The sequence below is a fragment of the Eschrichtius robustus genome, chromosome 10 (genome assembly GCF_028021215.1).
Source record: "Eschrichtius robustus isolate mEscRob2 chromosome 10, mEscRob2.pri, whole genome shotgun sequence".
In the NCBI taxonomy this organism is placed as follows: Eukaryota; Metazoa; Chordata; class Mammalia; order Artiodactyla; family Eschrichtiidae; genus Eschrichtius; species Eschrichtius robustus.
The window spans coordinates 63,051,610-63,067,691 of record NC_090833.1 but is presented as its reverse complement, the minus strand read 5'-3'; the positions used below and the strand labels follow the sequence as shown (position 1 = coordinate 63,067,691).

Here is a 16,082-nt window from a genome sequence, read left to right as displayed (position 1 = left end):
TTTTATCCTCGATTTTAGCCTTCACATCAGCCTAAGAGGTGTCTCTAAAGGCAGTAACTAATTTACAGAGAGGATATGTCTGGAGCTTCCATAAATCTTAAAGAAGATACTCTGCCCTCCCTAACCTACATAGAAGCACTAAGGTATTTTGGGGGGAAAGTTCATAGAAATTCATGAGGAAGCTTACCAAAATAGCCAGAGCTTTTAGTAAATGAGGAACAAGTGTTATGAATATGCTTTACAACATTGGAAACCTGCTAGGACATTTTTTCATGCAGTCAAGAAAAATTTACTTTGTGTGGGAATAGAGAATACTTTTTAGCAAAGCGTAAATTTTAAGATTGTAAATAATCTGTGTTACACTTTTGTGTGATTTTCATGTACAGGATTGTATCATACTGTATGTATCATTTTCCAGCTTACGTACTCTTCTCTCAAACCAATGTCTTGGAGATCTATCATGTTGATACTTAAACATCTAATTCATTCAGTTTGTTGCAGTGCATTTCAGTATATGAATATACCACAGTTTATTCTCATTGATATTTGAGTAGTTAACAGTTAATTATTATTATAATAATTCTGTGCAGTAAATATATCTTATTTTCTTACATGTATGGATGAGAATTTATCTAGGTGTATATCCCAAAGTGGAATTGCTGGCTCATAGATTGAACTGTATTATTTACTAGAAGTTGTCGAATTGCTTTTTAAATTCACTATACCAATTTTTACTTTTATTTCCAATATATATGAGTTTCCTTTTCCCCACATCCTTGTTACCACATCGTATGATCATTTAAAAACTGTTTTTGTCAACCTGATGGGTAGAAAATGGTAAGTTATCTTAGTAAACAATGTATAGGCATAACAGGATTGAGGTGCTGGGGTACACATTTGCTCATTTGTCGTATGAATTGAATATTATACCTTGTTGACATTACTTCAGTAATCATAATTATAATCATCATAATAAGAGTAATCAGAGATTTATTGATTGCTTAGTATGTCCCAAAGCTTTGTTTTGCACGTTACGTGTATTCCTGAATGCAATCCTCACAGGAGCTCTCTGATGTCGAGACTCTTGTTGGCTCCGTTTCCCAGCTGAGGAAAGTAAAAGAGAGACTAAAGAAGTTGCAGAGGGTCACACAGTTGTTAAGGAGCGGAAGGGCAGGACTTGAGCCCAGGAGCTCTTGGTTCTAAGTTCAAGCAGCCAGGCCTCAGCTCTGTCTTACCTTTGCTTTTCTGAATTTCACTCTTTTTTAAACCTGTGTTCTCCAGAAAGGCTGCCGTTTTTCTGTAAAACCAGCTCTGCACATGTTCTGTAAAATTTTTCTTTTATAGGTCTCTTTTTTTTTTTTTCTTTCCACGGAATGTTTACCATGTTCTGCTCTGTGAATCCTGAGTCTGGTTCCTCAGCGCTGGGGTCCTTTTGGCAGCTCTGTCTTTGCTTATCTGCTCTGATGTTTTGAGGAGTTCCAGCCTTTCCTCTAAGGAGTGGATCTGAAAGCACTTTGCTGTCTGTGCCACATCCTGAGGAAGCACAAGGCGCTGGTACCCAAAGGCTGTTTAACCTCTCTGTGCCTCTTCCCTTTGTAAACTGGGGCTGACAAGAGTATCCTCCTCATAGGAGTGATTTGAGAATTAAATCAAAGTGTGTGGAACTCACTTAGAGAACAACGCTGAGCACATGATAAGCCTTTAATAAGTGTTTGCTGCTGCTGCACTTTTTCTTATTCAGGGAATCATAAGAACCACTCTCTAGTTTACAGCAACCACAAAGAGCCCTAGGAGACATTTTCTTTCATTCTTTCTTTTATTTATTTTTTTTACATTTTTAAAAGAAGAGCGAGGAAGCCCCATCTATGTATTTTGGATTCTTAAATATGAAACACAATGGCTAACCCTGCTGACTTTAGTACTTTGCCCTTTTACCTTAGGAAATGGAAGAAGTTGGTTCTTGTCTTTCCCAGAATTCCTAGAATGAAAGAAAATGATGAATAGGATTTTAACTAGTTTAAGCTCTTCTCACAGATTTGTTAAGATCAGGAATCATGGTGAGATCCTTTTAGACTAAACAGTAGATCTCTAGGATCTTAGATTTCTAATAAAGAAAGAAGTGCTGACCCAAGAACATGTGGGTTTCATCACCTACCTCATGTGACCAGTTGCCTGCCCTCTCACGCCACCTGTAGTGCTTTTATCCCAGTCCTTTCTCACTGTGACCTCCCTCATCGCACAGGAGTCCTACCTCCATCCTTTCGTTACCTCTGGGAGCACCTCAAATGTCAAGTTTGAGGGCATGCTGAACCATGCTTTCTTCATTTATCTGATGTCCAGTGTCAGCTGACTCCCTTCCTGCAGCTGGGAGTAGACTGCAGAGACTCATTACCTATCTCAGAGCTTTCTACTCAGTGTCTCTGTTTGCTTCCAGTCACCTGAGCTGCTCCTTCATCTTGGCCCAACACCTCGCTGCAAATCACCTTATTCTTATATCCCGCCTTTTCAAAAGACATGTATTTTCAATTCATCCATAGCTCTGACAGCTGTTTGCAGTTATCAGATAAGAGTTCATGTGGTTATTATGTGGGTAGAGGAAGTACATTCAGGACACAGGCAGTAGCAAGCGCCATGGCCCCAAGGCGGGAGAGCATGTCTGATGAACCTAAGGAACAGCAAGATGATGTTGTAGCTGGGTTGGAGAGAGGAAAGTGGAGAGCTGTGGGGGATGCATTTAGAAGGTGGTGATGGGATCAGGTCACGGAGGATCTCGGTAGCGCTGCTAACAAGAACTGCTCTTCTTGCGCTGACTGTTAGTTTCTAGGTCTGTGTTGGCAAGACAGACTTCTACAGAGGTAGGCTTCTGATACAGTGCATGCAGAAATGTTCTCTCTCTTGATTGGGTTGCTAAGCTTAGACGGACGGTACCATCTGTTTGAGGGTAGCTGAATTTTTTGATGTCTGCAGTATTAGAGCTTCTGGAAAATGGTCCTTTTACATTCATCGGTGCCCCAGCCTGGAGTATGAGTCCAATATTAACTTGTAACAAATCAGCTTCAGAAATACATTAGTATTTATCAGACCCTATAAAACACATAATTGGAAGAGTATTTAAAATGATCTTGTTTTACTACTGGTAAAACCTTAATAAATTGAGCAAATAATATGTGCAAAAATTAACATACATAACATTTTATTCCTTTGAATTTAAAAAAATGTGTTTACTATTATCATTTTTGAATCATTTTTTAGTGTGTTAGGTCAGTGGCATTAAGTGTGTTCACACTGCTCTGTAACCATCACCACCATCCACCTCCGGAACTTTCTTCGTCTTGCAAAATTGAAACTCTGTACCCATTAAATAGTAACTCCATCCCCCACCCCATGCATCTTCTAGCAACTACCATTCTATGTTATGTCTCTATGGATTTAACTACTCTAGGTACATCATATAAGTGGAATCGTATAGGATTTGTCCTTTATTTCACTTAGGTAGCTTATTTCATTTAGCATAATGTTCTCAAAGTTGATCTATGTCCTAGCATGTGTCAGAATTTCCTTCCTTTTTAAGGCTGAATAATGTTACTTTGTATTTATATACTGTTTTGTTTATTCATTCATCTGTCCATGGACACTTGGGTTGCTTCCACCTTTCGGCTGTTGTGAATAATATTTCTATGAACATGGCTGTAAACGTATGTTTTCAAGACCTTGCTTTGAATTCTTTTGGGTATATACCCAGGAATGGAATTGCTGTATCATATGGTAATTCTGTTTTTAATTTTTTGAGGAACTTCCATACTTTTTTCCATAGCAGCTGCAACATTTCACATCACTACCAACAGTGTACAAGTGTTCTAATTTCTCCATAATTTCTACAATTTTTCCCTGCCAACGCTTATTTTCTGGGTTTCTTTTTTTTTTTTTTTTTGATAGTAGCCATCCTACTGAGTGTGAGGTGGTATTTCATAGTAGTTTTGATTTACCTAATGTTAGTGATGTTGAGCATCTTTTCATGTGCTTATGGGACATTTGTATATCATCCCTAGAGAAATATCTAGTCAAGTCCTTTGCCCAATTTTTGATCTGTTTGTTTTCTTTTGTTGTTGAGTTTTAGGGGTTCTCTAGATATTCTGGATGTTCATCCCTTATCAGATATGTGGTTTGCAAATATTTTTCCCATTTAGTGGGTTGCCATTTTACTCTTTTGGTAGTACTTTTTGATGAACAAAAGCTTTTACTTTTATTGAAGTCTGGTTTGTCTGTTTTTGCATTTGTTGCCTGTGCCTTTGGCGTCATAGCCAAGAAATCATTGCCAAACCCAATATTATGAGGCTTTCCCCCTATACTTTCTTATGAGAGTTTAAAATTTCATTTATTTTTTATAGGGTTGAACTCTGGCGAGAACCAAGCAAATCCTTGGGCATCAGCATTGTTGGTGGACGAGGGATGGGGAGTCGTCTAAGCAACGGTGAAGTGATGAGGGGCATTTTCATCAAACATGTTCTTGAAGATAGTCCAGCTGGCAAAAACGGAACCTTGAAACCTGGAGATAGAATAGTAGAGGTACCCTCCAGTGAGCTTTCTGTGCTAAAATTATTCACCTGGGCCATCCTCTTTACCAAGGGAGTCATCATCTTTATACACTGACCCAACATTAGAGTAAAATGTGTTTGCTGTTAAAGCATTTCTTTCTTATTTGTTTGTTTTCGTCCATAATTTTTCTCTTCAGTATATGATGACAGATTATGTATCTCGATGTAGAGATGGGTGTTTGGGGGTATAATCAACTGTTTAAAAAAACATTGGCACTAAGATAAAATAATTAAGTTTGGTTTAAAGAACAAAGCAAATTTCTTGGGGAAATCATTGAATCGTTTAAAAGTATACATACACACACAGAATGTGTACATCATAATTAATCCCTTAAATGAGATTTTATTTCAAGAAATACTTAAATGTTGTTGGATGAGATTTTTTAAAGTGAGTCTTTCTGGTAAAGCTTTTATGCTAAGATCCTGATTGCCTTTTATATAAATGTCTCCCCCACCACCCCTGCCAATCCAAGCGTGGCGTTTCCTCCATCTCAGTGCTGTGCCCATTCCCCATGCATCAATAAGGGCTCTGTGTGTGTGTGTGTGTGTGTGTGTGTGTGCGCGCGTGCACGTGTGAGTTGGTACGTACACACATGTGTGTATGCATGTATGAGTGCTTTGTTATGTGTGAGAGAGAAGCGTTTGGTCAAACTGTACCTAATCCCTTAATTCGAAGCTAAGTTTAATATTTTAAATGAACTCGTCTCTCATGAGTCACTCATCATTTACTCAACAAATATTCCTGGAGAAGCTGTTGCATTCCAGGTGCTGTAATAGGCTCTGGGGATCCCGCAGTAAATAAAACACTGTGCCTGCCTGTCAAGTGGGACAGACTTGACAAGTGATCAAGTCACTTCAGAGCAGTGTGATGAATTATTTGATCAGCATAAGCATAGTTTTAGTTTAGGTTAGAGGAAGGGGTAGCTGACCCAGGTTTGCTGAGTTGTCAGGATTTAGAGAGAAGACTAAAAGAGACAACTTCCAAATAGAAACCGATCACTTTGTTATTATAACAACCATTATTTTTATTTTGTACAAGTGATTGTCTCTCATTTTCGAAATCCATATAACTTAGACACTAAAATGCCTTAATTGTGTAGAAGAAGGTTATACATATCAGTCACAACTTTGAAATGAACATTTTGGGCAGTGATCTATTTATTCCTTTATTGATTGTCTCTGAGAGTTGAAGAAGGAAGAAGATTGAGACTTGAGAGAAAGCAAGGGCCATGTCTGGTGTTTTGTTTTTTTTTTTCTTCTGACCATTTATAAGGAAGAATGATGGGCTTTTTTTTCTCTCTTCCTGCATCTTTACTTTTCATTAGATGATTCCTTAGCCCCCTGTTAAAGGATTCTTTTTTAGTTATAGTACTACATAAAATTTCTAATTTAAGATTATCACGAGGCAGTTTATTTTATAGGTACTTCACTATTGAATACCTTTGACCTAAGTAGAAAAAAGTAAGAAATGTTTATAAATTATTTCAAGAAAAGATTAATCATAGTTTGCACCAAAATGTTTGTTTCAGTGTATTATGAGAGTTAAAACATCCCTTTCAAATTGAAAAGAAAGGATTTTTGCCTGTGGTAAAATACTGCTAAGCAACAGTTTGTTGAATGTTGTTACGTGCAGGGGCTTTTTTCTGTAAATAAGAAGCCTTAGGCCTCTTTAATCCTGGGGATTCTAGAACATGTCTCTGCTAAGAGTTTCTGAAAATGTATGTAAATTAGAAACCTGAGAAGTATTCCATTCTAAGTATAGAGTTCTTTGGACTTGAGCAAAGATATTTAATGTCCTGTTAAATTTTCCCACTAATGAAATATATAGTAAACATAAATCCTTTTATTTTACAAAATGTTAGAAGCCATTTGTAATATGCACTGAAAGAAATGTTGTTATTTCATCTAAGTATCAACATGAGGGAAGTTTTCAATTAAATATAGCGTATAATTCTTTTAAAGGTGATAATATTCTATGCAGAGATCTAATAATTTTCTTTTTCAGAATTATGTCTACTCTGATTTTTGTATTTTGTTGTATATACCATTCTCTGGTAATTGGAAATGATAAAATTATACCAGTGTCCTATAGTTTTCTGGCAGGATTAGCATTTGGCCTTTCAAACTATTTTCCTTCCTATTCGTATAGTGCATAAGCTGAGCTGATCATCACCCAGGCAAGCCATGGTCAATAAAAAGTTACAAAATAACTTTCACTTTCAAGCTATTTATATAAGAATTACTAACAGATAAGCACAATTTCTTGGCTTCCAGCTCCTACCACGTCTACTGCAAAGATTCTTTTGCCAAACTAACCTTGCCGTAACCTGATTTTTCTGAACATCAGAATTTTGTTTTTAACTTCAAGCTTCCCTGTACAGAGAGAAATACACAAAGCCTCACACACCCACTTCCCAAACCACTCTGTAATGAATTGGAAGAAAATTTGTGCAGTGACTTTCATGATGAAAACAGTGCTGCTAGGCAGTTCCCTTATATTATTTCTTTAATGATGCTGATTTATTAATTGAAAGGAACAACTGGGCAATGTAAGGGAAGCAGAAGCAGAGCCTTCATTCTAATTGATTATTATTTCAGTTGATTATTGGAGACAGAAATCTGTGTCCAAAACAAGGGACCACAAGTCTGCTGGACAAATGAAAAGTTCTGGAGCCTCATAAGTACTCTCAATTATTTTTGAATCTGAAACAGATTTTTTAGGAGGCTCACCCAGGATCCTCAAAACTCCAGATCGACAAATTGTTCTGTTGTTCTGTAGCTTCTTGAAATGTTAAGCTGAGGCCTTCCATTGCAGGTGGATGGCATGGACCTCAGAGATGCAAGCCATGAACAAGCTGTGGAAGCCATTCGGAAAGCAGGCAACCCTGTAGTCTTTATGGTACAGAGCATTATAAACAGACCAAGGGTAAGCAAACACAAAGGGCAAGGTAGGCATATCCAAACAGTATTCAACTTGGAATCTAATGTATCCAGGGCCAAGTTGTTTCTAGGACCCGAGATCGAGTCTTGAAATCTCAGGAGACTTTTTAGAAGTTTATTTTGCTTTTTTTTCTTTTTTTTTCGCCATTGAGTTGTCCTGGAAATCCCTTCTACCATGTTTAACAGACACTTGAAGCCTGTTAAAAACACACAAGTAGGATTCATTGGTGGCCCATAGGCATCTAGATGGATAATTATTAGTGTTCACTATAGTCATAAAATATTGAAGTTGTTAAGAGGGATGTGGTGGAGTCATTCAGGTTGATAGTCTGTGACGTCTAGTCAAGTCCCTTATTAGAAGCCAGAGAGATTTCATTTTCTTTATAAATTTATTCTCTGGACAGAATTTCCAGTTTATGCAATCTCATGATTTCCTGTGCATGACCTTTCATGTATTTGTCTATCCCAGTGAACATTAACTTTCCACATGATGGATTTTGTTTAAGCCTTATGTTTATATGCTAGTGATTTCATACCTGCTGTTTCCCAGCCATCATCACTGACTGTATAGCTCTCATTACCGTATAGCCCCTGGTGGACAGAGACCTACTGATGCATTTTACCGTCAGTTGTCACAGGTGAAATGGCTTTAAAAAATGTTTTAGAAATTCTAAGCACATTCAGTGAATGTTGTTTATGAAGATACTAAGTGAAGCTTTGTGTATTCGATGTGTTGAAAATTACGAAGATGAAAATTATGCCAAGAGTTTAAAACTTTTTTTCTACTTTTTCTTTATGCCTCAGTGAAAAAAATAGTATTTTCCTGTGCAGCAGCTCTTAAATATTTTGGGGCCACATACCCCTTAGAAAGTTCTTCGCATTTACTGCAAAGTTTGCATAGCATTTCAGGAGTTTCCTAGATGTCCTGAGGCTCATAGAGAATTTCCACTTCTGGATTTAAGAACCCCTGTCATACTGAATCTCTTTGAAATACCTCCTTATTAGCTTTTAGGGTTTGTTGTATTTAGAAAGAAAATGTTAACACATGTGAGGGAAGTGAAAAGAATCATCTAAAACTTAAAATATGTAATTTTATGTATAATACATTTAATTTTAATTCTTAAAATTAAAAATTTAAGATAGCAATGCTCAAATGATGGAAGGAGCATAGCAAGCAGGTTTTTAGATGAGATCAGTAAAAGGAACTTGTCAATATTCTGTGCCCTGGGAAACAAAGTGACCAGATTTATCCTATTGGTTTTTCCTTTTGCTGTCAAGCCAGGTGTAGCTCTGGTCTGAGTTCACTGTAAGAAATGAAATAGTAGTTCTTAATGTAAGCAGTTATCTTCACATCTGCAGTTTTTAATCATTCAGTTGTTGATTGTTAGGTGATAATTATCCATTCAGATGAGAAAATCTGCCAAATGGTGGGGCTGTATCATCCTGCATTCTTTTCAGATGCTATTCAGTTTGTTTAAATAACTACAGATCTTTCTACATTTGTTTCCATTTGTTGTGTTAAACATAGACACAGTATGATAATGTTAGTAAATGGCTGTTTAAGTTAAGTTAAAGCTATTTTTTGTGTGTGGGTGGGTTTTATTCCTTTTTTTGTTTTATTTTTAATTTCCAACTTTTATATCATTTAGGACAATACTATAAACTGCTGAATAGGATTCTCAGATTACTTTTGAAAAAACTACAAACATTTCTTTCAATGCCAGTCACATTTTCTAATGCACTAGGAAGATATTTTTCTCATGCACCTGGAAAATATTCCTATTTTATTATCTGAGGTATAATGAAGCCTGATTTATAGCAATTATTCCAGAATAAATCTTGCTTAGAATGACATGTGTAGTCAAATGATACGTGACAGGGTTTAGGACATGGTACCCTGAAATACGACACCTTGGTATATTGAATATTTAAACTGAAGTTATTTGAGAAAAGGCGGGTGCTGGAAAGACTGACCTCCCCCTTCTCTGCTGAAGCAGGTCATAAGACTCTCCTGAGAGGTCTTAAGGAAAGGAGCATCCTTATCTCCAGAGGAGGAGGAGGGATCCTGGGAGGAATCAGAATGAACAGGCCTTGCTAAGTTTCCCCCAGTTAACTACACTTAGCTCGTGCTGTTTTGTCCTATCATATTTTCTGTAACTTTCTACTCTTCATAAGACCTCCTATAAAAACACTGAGACTTAACCATCTCTTCTGGTCTTCATTTCCTTACGAAGGCCCCGTGTCATGCAAAACTTACGTTAAATCAATATACACGCTTTTCTCTCGTTAATTTGTTTTTCGTTACAGAGGTCCAGTCAAGAGTCTACGATAGGTAGAGGAAAGATATTTTTCCTCCTCTACATACATATTTTGCTTTGGGAAATTAGAATTAATTTTGCATTTAAGATGAGCTCTACTTTGTTTTTAATGATTTACTTCCCTATGAAAATAATCATGTCTCCAGGAATCTAAAGGAAAAAAACTACACAAACATAAGAGTCTCTTGATGGGAAACATTTTATTTGTGGATATAATAAAGCTTCAAGAAAAACTTGTACATAGACTGAAAAGCCAGTCAGTCTCTTTGGCTCTGAAACTGTTCAAGAATTAGAACTTCCCAGAACTAGCCCTGATAATTCCACCAGTATGACACTTCAAACTCAGTCTGACCACATTGTCTCATTAAAGGGTGGGTCCCACTAATATGGGCCAGAGGATGATTTTGTCTTCCCTGTGCTGCTTCTTAGTTAACAACGTTTCTGTTTTCGTCAGCCCTTGGAACTATAAACACAAGTTTCATCACTGATTTTTTAATAAGAGATATAGTCTGTTTCTATAAATCCTTCCCTAATAATAGAGTGATCTACTATTTCATTTGCTGTGCTCATCCTGTACTTTTTATACTTTCCTATCAGGGCCAAATTCTAATCCTTAAGAGCTGCAAGTTGAAATAACAAAGAGCAAAGCCAAACAAAAAAACCAGAGCTCTTTTTAAATATTCCATTTCTTCCCATTATTATTTTGATTTATATTGTTCTACAGAATTATAAAGGAAATGTAAAACCTGACAATTCCATGTATGAGGATTAGAAATAATCTACTTTCCATAACGTTGAGTTACTTTGCCTAGGATGTGTTTTTAATCTCTGCCTAGTCATTTCTTCCACCTTAATAAATGGTCATGTTTTTTGGCATTTGTGATCTTCTCTTTTGTAAAGCAGGAGTTTGACATTTTAAATTGAAAAGCAGAGAGAGAGTTGAGATGAGCAGAAATGTCAGTGTGCCCATTTCTTTTACCCATCTTCCTTCTGTAGGAAAAACATTGCAAGAAGAGCAGATTGAAAGGGTGATGTGGCATAAGCTTTAGTGCAGGCGTATTGAGTGAGGATAGTCTTTGTAGAGTGTTCTCTCATACAGGGTGGTGTCACATGACAACCTCTCCCTACTCTTGATGCTTGCCAGTAGGGCTTTTTTATAGAGAGAAGTAACACAAACATTTAGTTGGAGCCAAAATGAATTTTAAACGTCTGCAATTTCCCCTGAAAGATATAGTCAATAGAAGAAAAAGATAGCAGTGTGAAAAAAGAGAAGAATTTATTGTGCTAGGGAAATTACTTTTCTTTTTTTTTCTTTTTTTTACTATGAAAATGCTACATTCTCTCTGGCAGTCATCCTGCCTGTAATACATATATTCAGCTCCAGTAGTCCAAGCTCAGAGTGTATCACAGGCGAGCCACAAAGCCTGTGTGAACACTGTAAGGCAGGACTTCAAATATTACCCAAAGCCTCGTAAATTCCCCAGTAATATGGGAACTTTTATAGGAAATTTATATATATATATATATATATATACACACATACATATGTTCCTAGCTCCACAAAAAGTGGGCAGAAATAGAGAACATCACTGTACAGCAGGTCATTTCTTTAAAAATTGTTGATTTCATTTTTTAAATTAAAGAATACTGTTGATTGAAGCAAACTTAATATCTAGTCAAGGTATGAAAAGTTTCCGTACTGGGAAACAAGATAACAGAATACTGAAGTTTACCAACGGACTAGTGGACAAATGTTTAATTTGCACTCTGCAACAGATAGACTCTTTTTTCTTTGTTTTACCAAAAAAGCATAATTTGCTTTTAAGTGTAAATGAAAACCTTTTATGGTTTCAATTTTGAAGCATGTTTACTGATATGCATGGAACATGTGTTAATATAAGTGGGTGAAATATATGTGCTTCTCTGTCGGTGATAGTGAAGACACTCAGTGAAAACAAAAGAAATTTGGGATCAGTTTGACAGACTTGATTCCTCTGTGTTTTGTGGCCAGATTTAGATTTGAGTGTGGATTCAGGTTGCTAGAGGTAAACCCTGAGTTCTAGGCGTTTGATAAGATGTTGTTATTAATCATGAGATCTGACAGGATCTAGTGTCGCAGTTATTTAAATCAGCAATTGCTTTGTCCTTATAAATGAGTTGTTTTAAGTACATTTCTTTTGCGCTCAGCGCCTCTTATGTTTCCTTTTAGAAATCCCCTTTGCCTTCCTTGCCGCACAACCTTTACCCTAAGTACAAGTTCAGCAGCACTAACCCATTTGCTGATTCTCTACAGTTCAACGCTGACAAGGTTGGATAATGACCATTGTCTTGCCATTGCCTTTTGCCAATGTTTTGTTCTTTGTTGCTACTGTGCCTTTGTCCCAGTTCAGTGTTTACTAAATTTGGGCGAGGATTAAAAAAAAAAACCAAAAAACTGTGTGTTTGGAGTGGGCATGCCAATCCTTTCTTAAGCACATTTTCTTGCCAGAACCTATTCATTTTTATAGCTGAAATTACATGGCCCTTCTGAAGAGTAAGGGAGAATCGTGAGTCCAATGCCTTTCCTATATTTTGGTGTGAGTTGAATTTTCAGATACATAAATTTTTGTTAGTTGCCAAATAAATGTATGAGCTACTTTCATACATAAATTCTTTAAAAACCTTGTATTGGTTTAAATCCTTCTCAGACTTATACAAGGTAGTCCTAAAAGCTCTTCTGTTAGTTAATCACTCCATACATAATTGTGTATATGCAGGAGTTTGTTGAATATTCATAAAGTATGTCCGTGTAAATGCCTTATGAGGAAACATGGAACTGTTTCAACATTTGTAAATCTATACTTGGATATTCTCATATTCTGATGAAATTATAAATCCAAAATTGAAACAAAAACTTACAAGAACTTGTATACTATAATTTGATCGCGAAAGGAAGAAAGCTGTTAATTTTTTTCAGGAAGCATTTTATGAATATTCATTGGATTTTTCATGTTATTGTAATATGGATAACCAAAGATGCTATATCTGAAGGAATATGTTTTCTGTTACTGTAGGCATTACAGAATTCAAGTAGAGTTCTCTTCCGTTGTTCCCCAACTAACCCTTTTGCTCCCACACCATTTAAGGTTTGTCTTAGTGTGAAATTTTCACAAGTAAGTGGGTGTGTTACAGTGTGCTGTGTGTGTACGTTATACTTGTGTGCATACATGGCATGGAGTGATTTCAAGTACACTTTGCGTTTTTGCCCATGAAGGCTAAATGGTCTTTGTTAAAGAGTTGTATTTTTACTGGTAAATTTTAAGAAGTTTCAACAGCAAGCTAACTTACATGATCTCAGTAAGAATGAGAGTATCAGGGATAATAAAATAGAACACCTAATTGCCCCTTTAGTAAATGTAGGCTTGTATTGGCTTTATGATTAATCAGTTATGTTAGGGCACCATTTGAGTTCACTCACAGTGCGAAAATGTTCTGCCTAAGTAAGATCCTGAATAGTTTTTAGACAAGCAGGTTTTGTTTGTTTGTTTTTAAGGAAAATAGCAGCTCAGAAAAGTTATGCAGAGAGTAAGATCTATAAAATATGCATCCATAAATTTATTAAAATTATGGCAAGTTTGTATTAGATTTTGTTCTACTTTTTAAAAATGAAATGGGCTTAATTCATGCTTTCTCACATATTCCATTGTTAGAGAGGTAAATTTTTAAAAAACTTTTAACCAGAAAAATTCTAAATTACATGTTCCTTCCTACCCTAGTATGTTTAATGAACCTCCATTGGATCAAATGAAGTTTTTTATTTGTTTGTTCATATTTATTTGTACATTGCTAATTTGAGTGTTTTATAGCACAACACTTGGAAGGATGACAAGGATTCTGTTTCCACTAGTAATTTTTGTCTGTTTGGCCAATGGTATGTAAACCAAACATTTTAATGCAGCAGATTCTGTGACTTGAAAATCTGTTGCCTCTAAGTGTCCATCAATCAGCTCACCTGTGCTTTGCCAGAAAAATAGTAATTCATGTTTGCCAGGATCATTTTTGGGGTAGCTTAGCATCCGAAGTGTTTTCTGAATCATCAAAGAAAGATCACATTCAGTGCCCTATAGTTTCATTTTCAGGTATATTTTGATTCTTGACACTAATTATTCTTAAGTATTTGTATATGCCTGTCATTTAGTGTGTTCTCTAAGAAATATTTCTTAGTCACAATCTTTTTCCAGATATACACATATAAAACAAAATGAGGTATATCAGAGGAATTTTTATATAGGAAAAAAAAAAGGTGAAACAAAGAAGGAAGGAAAAATGTATGTTTAAGGCATCAGGGACAGCCTGACCGCAATGTTGGAACTTTAGCTGGGTATCTCTGACCCTTGAGTTAGGTACTCTCTGTCTTACTGTAGAAATTGGAGGAGACAACATGATATAATGGAAAGTGCATTGGATTAGGTTAAGAATTAATCAAAAAGAAGTCTAGTTTCACTGGGTGATTCTAAACAAAATCTTTCACATCTCACAGCCTTGGGTTATTAATCTGCAAAAGGAGTAAATGAATAAAATGACTTAAGGGCCTTTCTAACAGTAATATTCTGCTTGATAATCTATAATATAAAAATTTGATCAACTGTGTTTCAATTAAAGAAAAAAAGAACCTGATGATACCAAGTCCTTTTTTTTTTTTTTTTTTTGAAATAAGACTTGTAGCCCTAAGTGACAGCAAATATACCAGCCAAACTTTGGGTTTGTATGAACTATTCAACCCTGTTTTCCCATTTTCCTTTAGGGCTACATTGGTAAGGGACTGGTGGTTTTGTCCCTTAAAACCAGCCCCCCGAGATGTGAATTTTTGTGCTCTTTGCTAACAAACTGTCTCCGTGGTAGATGAACCCTGCATGTGCAATGCTCATTTTCATGAATTTGTTACAAGTCATTTTGAGAGAGGATTCAGGTAGAAATAAAAAATTCTTTATATATATTCTCACTAACAAGCTTTGAACTGCTTTGCTTGATTGTATGATTAACTTTGTTAATTTTTTTCTAGTTTCTTGGAAGCCTCTTCTAGACACCCAAAATCTTGCCCAGATAACTTTCGAATGAGAATATTTTTTCCAAAAAAGGAAGTTTGTACACCTTTTCATCTTAAGTTATTTAAGCCTTTAATTCTTCACCTTAAAATACCATATAACCATTTAATGGATTGTGCTGTGAACATACTATTTTGTTGAGTGTATTTAAACCTTACCTGAATCCTTTCTACCATTTTTTATATATGTATATTTCCCATTATTTAATATGTGAGATATTTTAAAGCTACTCTTTTTTTTTTTTTTTGACATTGCAGACTTATTTCTTTTCGTTGAGTTTTCCTTCCTTAGACTGCATACCCACTGCATTCTTCTTGTTCCCACAGGCTCCCAGTCAGTCAGAATCCGAGCCAGAAAAGGCTCCGCTGTGCGGTGTGCCTCCACCCCCTCCTCCAGCATTTGCAGAAATGAGCGAGGACCGTGCACAGTCATCGGCAAGTGAAATCTCAGCAGATGTGGACAAAGAGGATGAGTTTGGTTACAGCTGGAGTAAGTTGTCTTTCTGAAATGCATTGACTTACAAGAGGTTAAATTAAAGTAGCTCTGGGTTTCTCAAGGCTTATGTCCTGGATGAATAAGTACGTTTCACCTTCAGTTATACATGCTGCAGTTTTGTGTGGAAAGAACTGCTGTTCGTTATACTTGAATACAGCACACATTCCTGAGGCATGAAATCACGTTCTTCCTTTTTTTAAATCTGCATCCCTGTTCAAGCCCACTTTGCCATTTGTATGAGCGTTAAAAAGGACAGGGCACTCTCTCAGAAGCTGTACTGGATGAGCCATCTCTTGGTCTCAAACAAGTCGTCACCCCCCTTTAGGCCTCATTCCTCACTGTAAAATCTATTTGTGGTTGCTGGTAGAACAGCCTTGATTTTAGGTATTTTCTGTACTAAGATGGTAACATAGTATAATTGTTGAGATAAAAACTTGAGACATTTGGGAAGTTGTTTAACTGCCTCTAAGTTTTAGCCTGGTGGTATCCCCCTTTTTAAAATTCAGTTCCTACATTCCCTGTTGCTAACAGTGAATTAGATAATGTTTGAGGAGCCATAATGATGCATAGGAAGCATTCAAAGGCAGCTGTTATTAGGATCATGGGTGTGTCTCCGTTTCCTAAGGAAATAAGCCATTTTACAGGGAAAT

General features: G+C 36.3%; 1 protein-coding gene across 7 annotated transcripts in view; it reads left to right on the top strand.

Moving 5' to 3' along the window:
• Positions 1-16,082, top strand: part of MPDZ (multiple PDZ domain crumbs cell polarity complex component) — a 172,666-nt gene that overhangs the window by 126,987 nt on the left and 29,597 nt on the right. For 4 of the 7 annotated variants that reach the window (XM_068553686.1, XM_068553690.1, XM_068553687.1 and 1 more), the window contains 3 exons: positions 4,389-4,566; positions 7,411-7,521; positions 15,264-15,426. In XM_068553686.1, the coding sequence (XP_068409787.1) occupies positions 4,389-4,566; positions 7,411-7,521; positions 15,264-15,426 (452 nt within the window). Of the gene's footprint in view, positions 1-4,388; positions 4,567-7,410; positions 7,522-12,062; positions 12,162-15,263; positions 15,427-16,082 lie in introns of all 7 variants that reach the window. The other 3 variants (XM_068553691.1, XM_068553688.1, XM_068553692.1) reach the window with 2 other exon arrangements.